We start from the raw sequence: 15,000 nt of genomic DNA, 5'->3' as shown, positions 1-15,000 counted from the left end.
TAAATCATTCAATCATAATATATTTAACATTTTATAGTCTCTGATACAGTCACAATCAACCTACCTTGTGAATAACATCACATAAGCATCGCTATACCTTTATGCAAAACGTCACTCGATGGCATTTTTCATGTGCCATTTGAATGGCCCAAATGCTCACACACCAGGTCGGGCAGGGCGGCCGGACTTCAAAAGTGTGATGAATGCGGTAATTGTGGTTCCAGTTGCTTTCCAATGAGTGTCGTTTGTCATTGGTTCATACCTGATGAAGGGCGGTTTCATTGTTACTGGCATTTGATAAACGGAGAGTCAACACTTTTCTGTCCGCCCTCGGATCTTGCAAACTACTGAGGCTAGAGGGCTGCAAATTGGTGTGATGATCATCCACCCTCCAATCATCAAACATGCCAAATTGCAGCCCTCTAGCTTCAGTAGATTTGATTTTATTTGAGGTTAAATTTAGCCCTTAGATCTTGAAAACTACTGAGACTAGAGGGCTGCAACTTGGTATGGTGATCGTCCATTCTCCGATCATCAAACATACTAAATTGCAGCCCTTTAGCCTCAGTAGTTTGTATTTTATTTGAGGTTAAAGTTAGCTGTGATAGTGCATCTGGCACTGCTATAGGTGCCAACAGCACATGCCACCAACAGGCCGTGACTGAGGGTGTCGTGGCCCTCGGCTGAGAGTTTCATGTCCCGTGGCCGAGCGTTTCATACATCATTAAACGCTGTACGGAAAGCTTTTGCACCTTTTACTGTACCTCCTTCCTTATTAACTTTCTTCCATCATCCTTTCTTCAACCCTCTCCTAACAATTGATTCATATTACAAATGAATTTCCCCATAGATCCCAGCGCTTGGCTTTTGGGCTAAAATCTATATTCAATTCAGTTCATAGTTAATAACGTTGTTTTGTGTCATATTGATACAATCTTATTCGATGAGAATAAATCCCATCTGAATAATAATCTTACTGTGATGGGCGTTATGTCTTTCCGTCTGTCATTCAATCTCGGCCAAACGGCTGGTCCGATGGGCAGGAAACTTGGCAGGGTTATAGTGGGGACTCCTAAGATGGTTTATAATGGGGTTTCATCCTGCCTCTCTCCCCTACAGCCCCCTCCGAAGGGGGTTGGGGTGAGAGGGGATTCCCTGAAACGGGGCTGGTTATGCCCGTAGACTTATTCACTTTACGAATTTATCGTACATAATTTCTGTTTACTTACATTTGTTAGTAGTAGTATAATAATAATAATAATTTTTCCCTTTATCGTTAGCAGCGACAAATTATTATTACAAACAAACAAACAACACCATATACCAACCCTGCAGCAAAACAACAGCGAATTGCAGAAGCACATTTCGGATAAGGGAGAACAGCGGGAAGAACACAATAACTGGACAAATGGGAGTGAACGAACAATTAGAAGGGTCTCAGTCGAAAATAGATATTTATTCAGACTCGACTCTCCCTATAGATCATATAATGTTCCCGAGTGTGTTTCCTGCCAGCTTTTGGAGAGAAAGGATCTCTGTCCACTTGGAGATATGGCTCTCTCTCTCTCTCTCTCTCTCTCTCCTCTCTCTCTCTCTCTCTCGGATATTGTTACATACATTTTGACGGAGCACTGATCATTCACGCCTGCTCTCTCTCTCTCTCTCTCTCTCTCTCTCTCTCTCTCTCTCTCTCTCTCTCTGCCAGCCGTAAATTCCAACTGCGCCCTTCTCCTTGGGGAACAGAAGAGAAGGGGACGAACACTTGATGTATTTGAAAGGTATTGAGAAAGAATCGGCCGAAAGGGGAAGCCAGAGAAATAAGGAATAAACAGAGAGAGAGAGAGAGAGATAGAGGGAGAGAGAGAGAGTCAGTAGTTAATGGATTGAGTATCCATTTCCCTTGTCACAAGTATTGTATTACAGGATTCTATAACCCTCCTTCATTTAAAAGGCGATACCACGTTTATGTTTTGGGCGTGAACGAGTGTTATTTTTTTTTTTTTTTTTTTAGATGTGGTATTTCTTTCAGTTGGTTTGTAACCCAAGGCTTTTTTCATTATCTTGGTAGTTCCTTCTTATATATATATATATATATATATATATATATATATATATATATATATATCTAAATACCTATATATATATTATTATTACTTATTAAAAACCAACTACATTATTATTATTATTATTATTATTATTATTAAATCTCATATGCGTGCGAAGTGTGCAATATTGATTTGAAATAATAATAATAAATAATAAATATAATAATAATAATAATAATAATAATAATAATAATAATAATCAAGTAAGGAACATAAAGAAAAAGAACTGGCTCTCCCCAACAGAAAGAGAGGAATTGGAAAGGAAAATGACACACGATAACGAATTATAAGAAGACGAACTGAGAGACGATGCCACAGAAGACGACAGGGATGATGAGGTATCAAACAACGACACACGAAGAAACACCGACGAAGTAACAGAGAGGACGGAACATTGGGTAGAAAAGATTAGACAAGTGGATGGAGCCAGATACAGAGAGAACAAAGATCCCCTCCATGAAAGCCTACAACACCAAGAAATTAAGGGAGAAAACAAGTGAGGTCAATGAAATAAAAATGAGACTACACACCACCAATATTACAGAAACAAATAACTTGACATATGCAGGAGCAAGATTAGTAGCAGAACTGATGGGGATACGAACACCAACACCACCAACACAATCAACCCAACTGAAACCAAAATAGCAACCGCCTTGGAAAAGGCGCCTGGAAAAGCAAATCATGGTGATGAGATCTGACTTGAGTAAACTGAAAGAGATGGCAGAAAAAAGGGCTAAGAAGCAGAAAACAAGATGAGGAACTCAACGAGAAATACAAAGTACAGGAGAGGGGACTAAACAACACAATAGAAGATGTAAAACAGAGGCTTAAGGCCAAAGCACATAAGATCCAACGGTACATGACCAGGAATAAGGGATACCAACAGAACAAACTATTCAGAACCAACCAGAAGGAACCAACTAAGAGGGGAAGACAACCACCAAGAAATTCCTGAAGCCGAACCAAGTAAGAGACTGGGAAAACATCTGGAGCAATCCGGTATCACACAATAAACATGCAACATGGCTCCAGGAAGTCAAGGCTGAAGAAACAGGGAGAATAAAACAAAGTTTCACTGACATCACGACAGACACAGTCAGACACCAATTAAAGAAAATGCCTAACTGGAAAGCCCCAGGTCCCGAAGAAGTCCATGGATACTGGTTCAAAAACTTCAAGGCCCTACACCCAAGAAGAGCAGAACAACTCCAGCATTGTATCACAAATCACCATGCACCTAAATGGATGACCACAGGAAGAACATCCAGAAAGACAAGAGTAAGCGAAATATAGCCAGTAACTACAGGCCTATCACCTGCCTACCAATAATGGGGAAGTTACAAACAGGTATCATCAGCGAAAGGCTATACAACTACCTAGAGGAGACAAACACCATCCCCCACCAACAGAAAGGCTGCAGAAGGAACAATAGGAGAAGGAAAACCAATCTAAGCATGGCATGGATAGACTATAAGAAAGCCTTCGATATACCACACACATGGCTAATAGAATGCCTGAAAATATATGGGGAAGAGGAAACACCATCAGCTTCCTCAAAAATACAATGCGCAACTGGAATACAATACTTACAAGCTCTGGAATAAGACTAGCAGAGGTTAATATCAGGAGAGGGATCTTCCAGGGCGACTCACTGTCCCCACTACTCTTCGTAGTAGCCATGATTCCCATGACAAAAGTACTGCAGAAGATGGATGCTGGGTACCAACTCAAGAAAAGAGGCAACAGAATTAACCATCTGATGTTCATGGACGACATCAAACTGTATGGTAAGAGCATCAAGGAAATAGATACCCTAATCCTATGGATTGTATCTGGGGACATCAGGATGGAGTTTGGAATAGAAAAATGCGCCTCAGTTGACATACAAAAGGGCAAAGTAACAAGGACTGAAGGGATAAAGCTACCAGATGGGAACAACATCAAACACATAGATGAGACGGGATACAAATACCTGGGAATAATGGAAGGAGGGGATATAAAACACCAAGAGATGAAGGACACGATCAGGAAAGAATATATGCAGAGACTCAAGGCGATACCCAAGTCAAAACTCAACGCCGGAAATATGATAAAAGCCATAAACACATGGGCAATGCCAGTAATCAGATACAGCGCAGGAATAGTGGAATGGACGAAGGCAGAACTCCGCAGCATAGATCAGAAAACCAGGAAACATATGACAATACACAAAGCACTACACCCAAGAGCAAATACGGACAGACTATACATAACACGAAAGGAAGGAGGGAGACCACACTAAGCCTTAAGATGGACAGAGAACTGTGCGTCAAGCATCGAAAACAGAGTTTTGGGGCAATATCTGAAAACCAGTGAAGACGAGTGGCTCAAGAGTGCATGGGAAGAAGGACTGATAAAAGTAGACGAAGACCCAGAAATATACAGAGACAGGAGAATGACAAACAGAACAGAGGAATGGCACAGCAAACCAATGCACGGACAATACATCAGACAAACTAAAGAACTGGCCAGCGATGACACATGGCAATGGTTACAGAGGGGAGAGCTCAAGAAGGAAACTGAAGGAATGATAACAGCGGACAAGATCAGGCCCTAAGAACCAGATATGTCCAAAGAACGATAGATGGAAATAACATCTCTCCCATATGTAGGAAGTGCAATACGAAAAATGAGACCATAAACCACATAGCAAGTGAATGTCCGGCACTTGCACAGAACCAGTACAAAAAGAGGCATGATTCAGTGGCAAAAGCCCTCCACTGGAGCCTGTGCAAGAAACATCAGCTACCTTGCAGTAATAAGTGGTACGAGCACCAACCTGAAGGAGTGATAGAAAACGATCAGGCAAAGATCCTCTGGGACTATGGTATCAGAACAGATATGGTGATACGTGCAAATAGACCAGACGTGACGTTGATTGACAGAGTCAAGAAGAAAGTATCACTCATTGATGTCGCAATACCATGGGAAACCAGAGTTGAAGAGAAAGAGAGGGAAAAAATGGATAAGTATCAAGACCTGAAAATAGAAATAAGAAGGATATGGGATATGCCAGTGGAAATCGTACCCATAATCATAGGAACACTAGGAGGGACGATCCCAAGATCCCTGAAAAGGAACCTAGAAAAACTAGAGGCTGAAGTAGCTCCAGGACTCATGCAGAAGAGTGTGATCCTAGAAACGGCGCACATAGTAAGAAAAGTGATGGACTCCTAAGGCAGCAGGATGCAACCCGGAACCCCACACTATAAATAGCCCCCAGTCGAATTGGAGGACTGTGATAGAGCAAAAAAAAAAAATAATAATAATAATACAAAAACAGATATTAGATAAAAATAACAACAACAACAACAACAACAATAATAATAATAATAATAATAATAATATATTTTGGTATAAGACCCACTTTTAGGCAAATATTCTCTTTAATGATAATAATAACAATAATGATGCAAACAAATTAAATAATAATAATAATAATAAAATAATAATATAATAATAATAATAATAATAATAATAATAATAAAAGTGTTCACAAAAGCCCCACCTCGCCCCATTTTTGAAAATTCCTATCTGACACTCCAATTTATTGCCCGCTCTCTCATTCACCCTTGTTATTTATTTATTTCTCTCCTCTCTCTCTCTCTCTCTCTCTCTCTCTCTCTCTCTCTCTCTCTCTCTCCTTAGTCTCGTGATTTACATTCTCCATAAATCACCATTTCCCTAATTTCCTATTGCCACCATTTCATTTCCTATAACCCTTACTATTTTGGTGGGCTGTATTCATGACGAGATAGAAACATCTTGATATCGATATTATTATTATTTTTATTAATTTTGGTTTTTGTATTATTATTATTATTATTATTATTATTATTATTATTATTATTATTATTATTATTATTATTATTGTTGTTGTTGTTGTTGTTGTTTGTCTGGTTGTTAATTGATTTTTTTGTGTTATTATTTTTTTTATTTTTTTTACTTTTTACTTTTTATTTTTTATTAATTCAAATCACTTTTGCACACTTCATACGTAGTATATGAGAGCTTTCGAATAATAATAATAATAATAATAATAATAATAATAATAATAATAATAATAATATTCTTACATCCCTTACCCCGTGAATAAGATTTTGGGAATAAAAATAATAATAATAATAATAATAATTGAAAAAGAAACCCACAAATTCACTTTGTAACTTGTTTACTTCTAAGTATTTACATTTAGTTTTACTCCACACTCGAGTACTTTCAGGCCCTTCTGTGGCCCATTCTCAAGAGATGTTTGGGATGTTAGCCTGGGTCAAGGCCCAGCAGTCTTCTGGAACTTCTTGTTGTGCTGTCATTTATGCGATGGCTATTCTGGTTTTCTTGAGAGTTGCCAATCCCCTCTTGTCGCTCTGATATCCTGAGCTGATGGTCAATGGATTCACCCTTGTGGTAAGGGTGTGGTCACCAAAAGTCTGTTGGGCAGGAAACCTAATCTCCAGGTCAGCAGGGTCAATCTTAGCTTCTTTTAATATCAAAGCTCGGCTTATGGGATCTTCTGAGGTAAAACCTTTGTTTCCTTCAATTACTTTAATCTCTCTGATAAGTGCACCTTCTACTACCCTCCTGTGACTAATTTTGTTGCTTTTGTATATAAGCCTACTGTTTTTGAAATCCATCCTATGGTCATTGCACTTATCAGAGAGATTAAAGTAATTGAAGGAAACAAAGGTTTTACCTCAGAAGATCCCATAAGCCGAGCTTTGATATTAAAAGAAGCTAAGATTGACCCTGCTGACCTGGAGATTAGGTTTCCTGCCCAACAGACTTTTGGTGACCACACCCTTACCACAAGGGTGAATCCCATTGACCATCAGCTCAGGATATCAGAGCGACAAGAGGGGATTGGCAACTCTCAAGAAAACCAGAATAGCCATCGCATAAATGACAGCACAACGAGAAGAAGTTCCAGAAGACTGCTGGGCCTTGACCCAGGCTAACATCCCAAACATCTCTTGAGAATGGGCCACAGAAGGGCCTGAAAGTACTCGAGTGTGGAGTAAAACTAAATGTAAATACTTAGCAGTAAACAAGTTACAAAGTGAATTTGTGGGTTTCTTTTTCAATCTTCAGAAGAAAACTGAAAGAAGTTTTTGTTTGGTTAATAATAATAATAATAATAATAATAATATTAATAATAATAATATTATTTGTTTCCTGTCTCATCCATGTGTTTGATGTTGCTCCCATCTGGTAGCTTTATCCCTTCAGTTCTTGTTACTTTGCCTTTTTGTATGTTGAATGCGCCTTAGTCAACATACAAAAAGGCAAAGTAACGAGAACTGAAGGGATAAAGCTACCAGAATGGGAGCACATCAAACACATAGATGAGACAGGATACAAATACCTGGGAATAATGGAAGGAGGGGATATAAAACACCAAGAGATGAAGGACACGATCAGGAAAGAATATATGCAGAGACTCAAGGCGATACTCAAGTCAAAACTCAACGCCGGAAATATGATAAAAGCCATAAACACATGGGCAGTGCCAGTAATCAGATACATCGCAGGAATAGTGAAATGGACGAAGGCAGAACTCCGCAGCATAGATCAGAAAACTAGGAAACATATGACAATACACAAAGCACTACACCCAAGAGCAAATACGGACACACTATACATAACACGAAAGGAAGGAGGGAGAGGACTACTAAGTATAGAGGACTGCGTCAAACATCGAGAACAGAGCACTGGGGCAATATCTGAAAACCAGTGAAGACGATGGCTAAAGAGTGCATGGGAAGAAGGACTAATAAAAGTAGACGAAGACCCAATATACAGAGACAGAGAAAGACAGACAGAACAGAGGACTGGCACAACAAACCAATGCACGGACAATACATGAGACAGACTAAAGAACTAGCCAGCGATGACAATTGGCAATGGCTACAGAGGGGAGAGCTAAAGAAGGAAACTGAAGGAATGATAACAGCGGCACAAGATCAGGCCCTAAGAACTGAGTATGTTCAAAGAACGATAGACGGAAATAACATCTCTCCCATATGTAGGAAGTGCAATACGAAAAATGAAACCATAAACCACATAGCAAGTGAATGCCCGGCACTTGCACAGAACCAGTACAAAAAGAGGCATGATTCAGATGGCAAAAGCCCTCCACTGGAGCCTGTGCAAGAAACATCAGCTACCTTGCAGTAATAAGTGGTACGAGCACCAACCTGAAGGAGTGATAGAAAACGATCAGGCAAAGATCCTCTGGGACTATGGTATCAGAACGGATAGGGTGATACGTGCAAACAGACCAGACGTGACGTTGATTGACAAAGTCAAGAAAAAAGTATCACTGATTGATGTCGCAATACCATGGGACACCAGAGTTGAAGAGAAACGGGAGATGGGAAAAAATGGATAAGTATCAAGATCTGAAAATAGAAATAAGAAGGATATGGGATATGCCAGTGGAAATCGTACCCATAATCATAGGAGCACTAGGCAACGATCCCAAGATCCCTGAAAAGGAATCTAGAAAAAATAGAGGCTGAAGTAGCTCCAGGACTCATGCAGAAGAGTGTGATCCTAGAAACGGCACACATAGTAAGAAAAGTTATGGACTCCTAAGGCAGGATGCAAACCCGGAACCCCACACTATAAATACCACCCAGTCGAATTGGAGGACTGTGATAGAGCAAAAAAAAAAAAAAAATAATAAAAAAATAAAATTAATAATACTAATTATTATTATTAATTATTATATTATTATTATTATTATATTATTATTAATTATAATAATATTTATAAAATAATATAATAATTATTATTATTAATATTATTATTATTATTATTTATTATTATTATTATTATTATTTATTCTTAATTATTATTATTATTATTATTATAATATTATTATTATTATTGTTGTAAAATCGTCCCAATCTCTGTGACGTCCTGCCATATCCAAACCATTATTTAGCCAAGCTTTAGAAAAAAAAAAAAAAAAAAAAAAACGAGTCCACCCGTAACCTGGGAGCTGTATCCCCGATATATCCTGATATATCCCGTAGGACATCTCTGAGGGAGATCCTCCGGACGTCCTTGTAAATGCTGAGAGAGCGTAGAATATGATTTTGAGATTAGAGGGAGTTTTCCCAGGAGCGAATAGAGTTGAATAGTATATGTTTGTGGATTTGTTTGGAATTTTGTATAGGGGGCGTGCTATATAAATACACTATATTAATGTTCATGTTGTCCTATCTCCCGTGGATTGTTGTTTCGCAAGCAAAAGACGAAACAACAATATGATCTTGTACGAGAGTTGATATTATTCTTGTTGCTTTGTATTCAGTTTTTTCTTCTATTTATTTATTTATTTCGTTTTTATAAGTCGGTCTTGTTCGCAAAAGCAGAATCTCCATGCTTGTGTCGCAAGCATAGTTTAGATGTTTGGCTTAAAGCGAATTTATCTCGTTAATCTTTTTTGTGACCGCAAAATTCTAGGTGAATTTTATGCTTTATATATAATGTGTATATTATATATATATATATATATATATATATATATATATATATATATATATATATATATATATATATATATTGCATGCATGTATGTATTTATAGATGTAACTTTTATTTTGAGTTTATCAAAATATTTTATACATACATACATACACATATAGTACATTCATACGTACATAGATATACATATATATATATATATATATATAATATATATATATATATATATATATATATATATGTACATGTGCATATACATGTATGTGTGTGTATGTGGTATGATACATATCCCACGACATAGGGCTTCCTGAATTTTCTAGGAGGGTTGTAATACCCCAGGTAAAAAAGGGGGCCGGGATGTATATGTATGTATATACTCCTAAAGGATAAGGCTATAGGACTCTGCTGAAAGGATTCCTCTGTAGGATCATAAAGTGGAAGGGAAAAGGATGGGAGTTTGTTGCAGGTTGTCTTTTTTTTCTTTTTTTTTTTACAGGTTGAGAAGCTAGGGGGATTTTGGATTTTTTTTTCTTTCTTTCTTTTTTTTTATAAATTCAGTTTGTGTTTGTCAGCCTTTTTTGAGGAGTTTTTTTTTTTTTATAACAATATTTTAGTCAATTTTTTTCTGAATTTTTGCTAGCCTTTTTATAGTTTTTTTTTCTTGTTGAAAACAATTTTTTAAGTCATTTTTTTTTGTTTTTTTTTATTTTTTGATTTTGTCTTTTCATTGTGTTTTTTTGTTTTTTTTTTTGTTTAGTTTTTTTTTTTTCTGTCAGTTTTCATAGTTTTATGTGAGTTTGAAGTTAAACTTGTGTGTTATTTATGTTTTTATTTCGTGTTTTCAAGTCATGGCTCTGAGGAATTTACTTGTGTTATTAAGTCAATTATTATATTTTTTCTATCAATTTTAGGTTTTACATTCTGAAATGTCAGTTTTTTTTGTGTTAGTCCATTGTGCTTGCACAGACATCCACATACATATAGTAATTGTATGTATAGTGTATGTGTCAGATACGTAATCCTTAATACGGTATAAATACATATATATATATATATATATATATATATATATATATATATATATATATATATATATCTAATTCAGTACCCTTGGCAAATCACTTACAACCAGTACATCTGCAACCCCATTACACACACAAACACACACACACTCACAAAATAGAAATGAAAATAAAACAATTCTAGCCAGAAAGAAGGGGAGTGAAAAGACGCGCGACTTTCGTAGCAGCAGAGAAGCGAATCTCATCCTCTTCCCTATTCGTTGTTAATCCCTATCATCCGTTCTCCTATAAATAAGTTGAATGGGAACAAAGTGCAGGGTATCAGGAGTCATTGATACACACTTCGGACGATTCTCCTTTGTTTTATTCGGGCGGTTTCGTCGGAAATCTAGTACATTTGCAAGTTGTAAGTGGGAGGGTTGTCCGATTGTTTGTGTTTGTGATTGAGAGAGAGAGAGAGAGAGAGAGAGAGAGAGAGAGAGAGAGAGAGAGAGAGAGAGAGAGAATGAGTTTCAAGATTATTATGATTAATTATATCAAATCCACTCACCTGCTCCAAAACAGATTCTGGAGAGAGAGAGAGAGAGAGTTTTTACTTCAGTTGTTCTGTGTTTGTGCGTGAGAGAGAGAGAGAGAGAGAGAGAGAGGAGATAGAGAGAGAGAGAGAGGAGAATTTTAGAGGAGAGAAGAGAGAGAGAGAGAATTTTGCTTTTGTTTGTGTGTTTGTGGGGGAGAGAGAGAGAGAGAGAGACCTAACAGACCTTACAGACCTTACATCTTGTTCGGGTTGGCCCAGGTCCCTCAGTGTGAGGCACCTCTAATGTCTACCAAACAATTGCTAGTGCATCTTCCGGTATATTTTGCATCTTCCAATCTTGGATGGTCTGGGATGCAGCTTAGATATTTGTCGAGCTTATTCTTAAACACATCTACGCTCACTCCTGATATATTCCTCAGATGAGCTGGCAACGCATTGAATAGACGCTGCATTGTCGATGCTGGTGCGTAGTGGATTAATGTCCTGTGTGCTTTCCTTATTTTTCCTGGTATAGTTTTGGGCACTATTAATCTACCTCTGCTTGCTCTTTCTGATATTTTTAGCTCCATGATGTTTTCGGCTATTCCTTCTATCTGTTTCCATGCCTGAATTATCATGTAGCGTTCTCTTCTCCTTTCTAGACTATATAATTTTAATGATTGTAGTCTTTCCCAGTAGTCAAAATCCTTAACCTCTTCTATTCTAGCTGTAAAGAACCTTTGTACACGCTCTATTTGTGCAATATCCTTTTGATAGTGTGGGTACCATATCATATTGCAATATTCAAGTGGACTACGAACATACGTTTTATAAAGCATAATCATGTGTTCAACTTTTCTTGTTTTGAAGTGCAGTAACAACATTCCCATTTTTGCTTTGCATTTTGCCAATAGAAATGCTATTTGATCATTGCATAACATGTTCCTATTCAACATCACACCAAGGTCTTTAACTGCTTCCTTATTTGTGATTGTCCCATTATTAGGTCCCCTATATGCATATAGCTTTCCTTCTCTGTTTCCATAATTTATTGATTCAAATTTATCAGAGTTAAATACCATCCTATTTACCTCTGCCCAATCATATACTTTGTTAAGGTCTCTTTGTAGCGCGTTCCTATCTTCATCACAAGTAATTTCTCTACTTATTCTTGTGTCATCGGCGAAACTACTCACTACCGATTCCTTAACATTACTGCCTATGTCTGCAATCATAATAACAAACAGTAATGCAGCTAACACCGTACCTTGTGGCACACCGGATATTACCTCAACTTCATCCGATTTCTCATCGTTTGCAATAACTAATCTGTTTTCTGTTGTGTAAAAATTCTTTTAACCATCTTCCTACTTTATCCACTATATTATGTTTTCTAATTTTCTTCGCTAATATATTATGATCTACCTTGTCAAAAGCTTTTGCAGTCTAGATAAACCACATCTGTTTCTTTTCCGTTTTTCATATTTTTGTATATGTTCTCACGGTGGACTAACAGTTGGGTTTGTGTACTTTTTCCGGGTACAAAACCATGTTATCCTATATTAAACAAATTATTTTTTATTAAATGTTTCATAATATTTTTCTTCATTACCTTTTCATACACTTTCATAATATGTGATGTTAGACTCACAGGCCTATAATTACTTGCCTCTAGTCTTGATCCACTTTTGAAAGTAGGGGTAATATATGCTAATTTGTGCTCATCATAAATCTTGCCTGTATCTACACTTTGCCTTGGAAATATTGCAAGTGGCTTTGCAATAGAATGAACTACTTTCTTTAACAAAATAGCAGGGACACCATCAGGCCCAGCTGCAGCGCCATTTTTAATTTCGTTAATAGCCTGCACAATATCGGCTTCATTAACATCTATGTCTGATAAATATTCACTATTTTCATCCCTTATTTCTGTATCATTATCTTCATTATCAATTCTAGGGGTGAATTCTCTCTTATATCTTTCTGCCAATATGTTGCATATTTCCTTTCTTTTCATTCGTTAATCTCCCTTCAATTCTTAGAGGGCTTATTTCTATTCTTCTATTATTCGTCTTTTTCACATACGAGTACAATAGTTTGGGGGTTTGCTTGATATTTACTAGGGTTTTTTCTTCCAAGTCCCGTTTTTCATTTTGTTCTGCATTTTCTATCTTACTTTTTAGTTCGATCACTTCCCTTGCATTCTTTTCTTTTGCAAGACCTTTTCTCCACTTTCTGATTTTCTTGAACAAGATCCTTCTGTCTCTTGGTATGCATGACTGATGGTTACTTTTCTTCTTCGGTATATATTTATCCACTTATTTTCTCTAATATTTTATATAATATATCCGTATTTACCTGTATATCATCACTTACGAATATGTTTACCCAATCTTTGTTTAATTCTTCATTTATTTCTGACCGTTTTATACTCTTTCTATAGAAATTGTATTTTCCATATCCTTCCCACTTTTTCATTTCTTGCTTATCTCTTGTTTTCACTTGCTTTGGAACGGACTGTTAATTCTATGACATTATGGTCTGAAATACTCGCATTATAAACTATTTTCCTTTCTTGTTGGCAGGTGAATTATTTGTTGAATGTTGCGTTCTAGTAGTATATCTAATAGCTTTTCGAGAGTTTTTACTTCAGTTGTTCTCTGTGTGTGTGTGAGAGACAGAGAGATAGAGAATTTTGCTTTTGTTTGTGTGTGTTGTGTGAGAGAGAGAGAGAGAGAGAGAGAGAGAGAGAGAGAGAGAGAGAGAGACCCGCAATACTTCAGTCTCAGTCATTGTCTTGTGGCTTTAAGCTTATCATTATTTATTATATACCGACTGTAGTATATTCCGCTTATCCTGAAGCCTTTACAAGATATGACCCTCTCAACTTAATGTCATAATAATAATAATAATAAGCTCTCTCTCTCTCTCTCTCTCTCTCTTATTTTAATTTTTTACTGCCGGTACCCGTCGCAGTAGAGTTCCGAGGCTCAAAAATATCGCATGTTCAGCTTCGTCCTCCGGAATGGCGTGTCCAAGTATGATAAACATGCCTCTCTCTCTCTCTCTCTCTCTCTCTCTCTCTCTCTCTCTCTGTAGCGTATGTTTTATGTATTGTAGTGGTCAGGACGTTACCATGGCAGGCGGAAGGATATATACTTACAAACTATGTGCATATAGGTGTGTTATATATATTTATAATATATATATATTATATATATATATATATATATATATATATGTTATATATATATATATATATATAAATATATATGTAAGTATATATTATATGCATACATATATATAAAAGGATCATAAATAAAAGAACCCTCCACAACAAAACGCAAATTAATCATAATATCTCCATTTCCCTAGACAAGTTCATTTGCCCCCAACAGAGAGCAGAAAACCGCTACTTGCAAAGGCGGTAATTCTAAGAAGAAAACCATTTTTTCACATTTCGCTCATCCAGTGAATAGCCTCAGGGAATCCCTTTTAAGTCTTTTAAATTCCTTTTTAGGTCTTTTTTTTTTCAAGTCTTCCTGGCTGTTACCGAAGGATGAATGGTCCTCGGGAAATAAGAGGAGCTTAAAGTGGTTAAGGAGAGGTCCTTTTAGGAGGGGAATTAGCACCAGACGCGTTTCAAATAAGGAGGAAGCTGTTCGTAAATAAAATACGAGACTTTTTCCGTTTTAAGATTCTGCTCCTCGCGTTTTATTCGCATGAACAAGTGCTTGAGTTTGGGGTAATGGTTCTCCTGTTACGTTCTTCAGTGTTGTTGACGTTTTCTGTCCTGTAAAAGTTGTACATTTTCCTATTATGA

The 15,000-nt window shown here is 36.9% G+C and overlaps 1 protein-coding gene across 1 annotated transcript in view; it reads left to right on the top strand.

The window, feature by feature from the left end:
- The first annotated feature begins 118 nt into the window (after nucleotides 1-118).
- LOC135199106 (cardioacceleratory peptide receptor-like) overlaps nucleotides 119-15,000 on the top strand; it is a 74,649-nt gene continuing 59,767 nt past the window's right edge. Inside the window, 1 exon segment of the mRNA XM_064227025.1 lies at nucleotides 119-208. Within this exon segment, the coding sequence (XP_064083095.1) occupies nucleotides 119-208 (90 nt within the window).

The sequence above is a fragment of the Macrobrachium nipponense genome, chromosome 25 (genome assembly GCF_015104395.2).
Source record: "Macrobrachium nipponense isolate FS-2020 chromosome 25, ASM1510439v2, whole genome shotgun sequence".
In the NCBI taxonomy this organism is placed as follows: domain Eukaryota; kingdom Metazoa; phylum Arthropoda; class Malacostraca; order Decapoda; family Palaemonidae; genus Macrobrachium; species Macrobrachium nipponense.
This window is presented reverse-complemented; position numbering and strand designations above follow the sequence as displayed.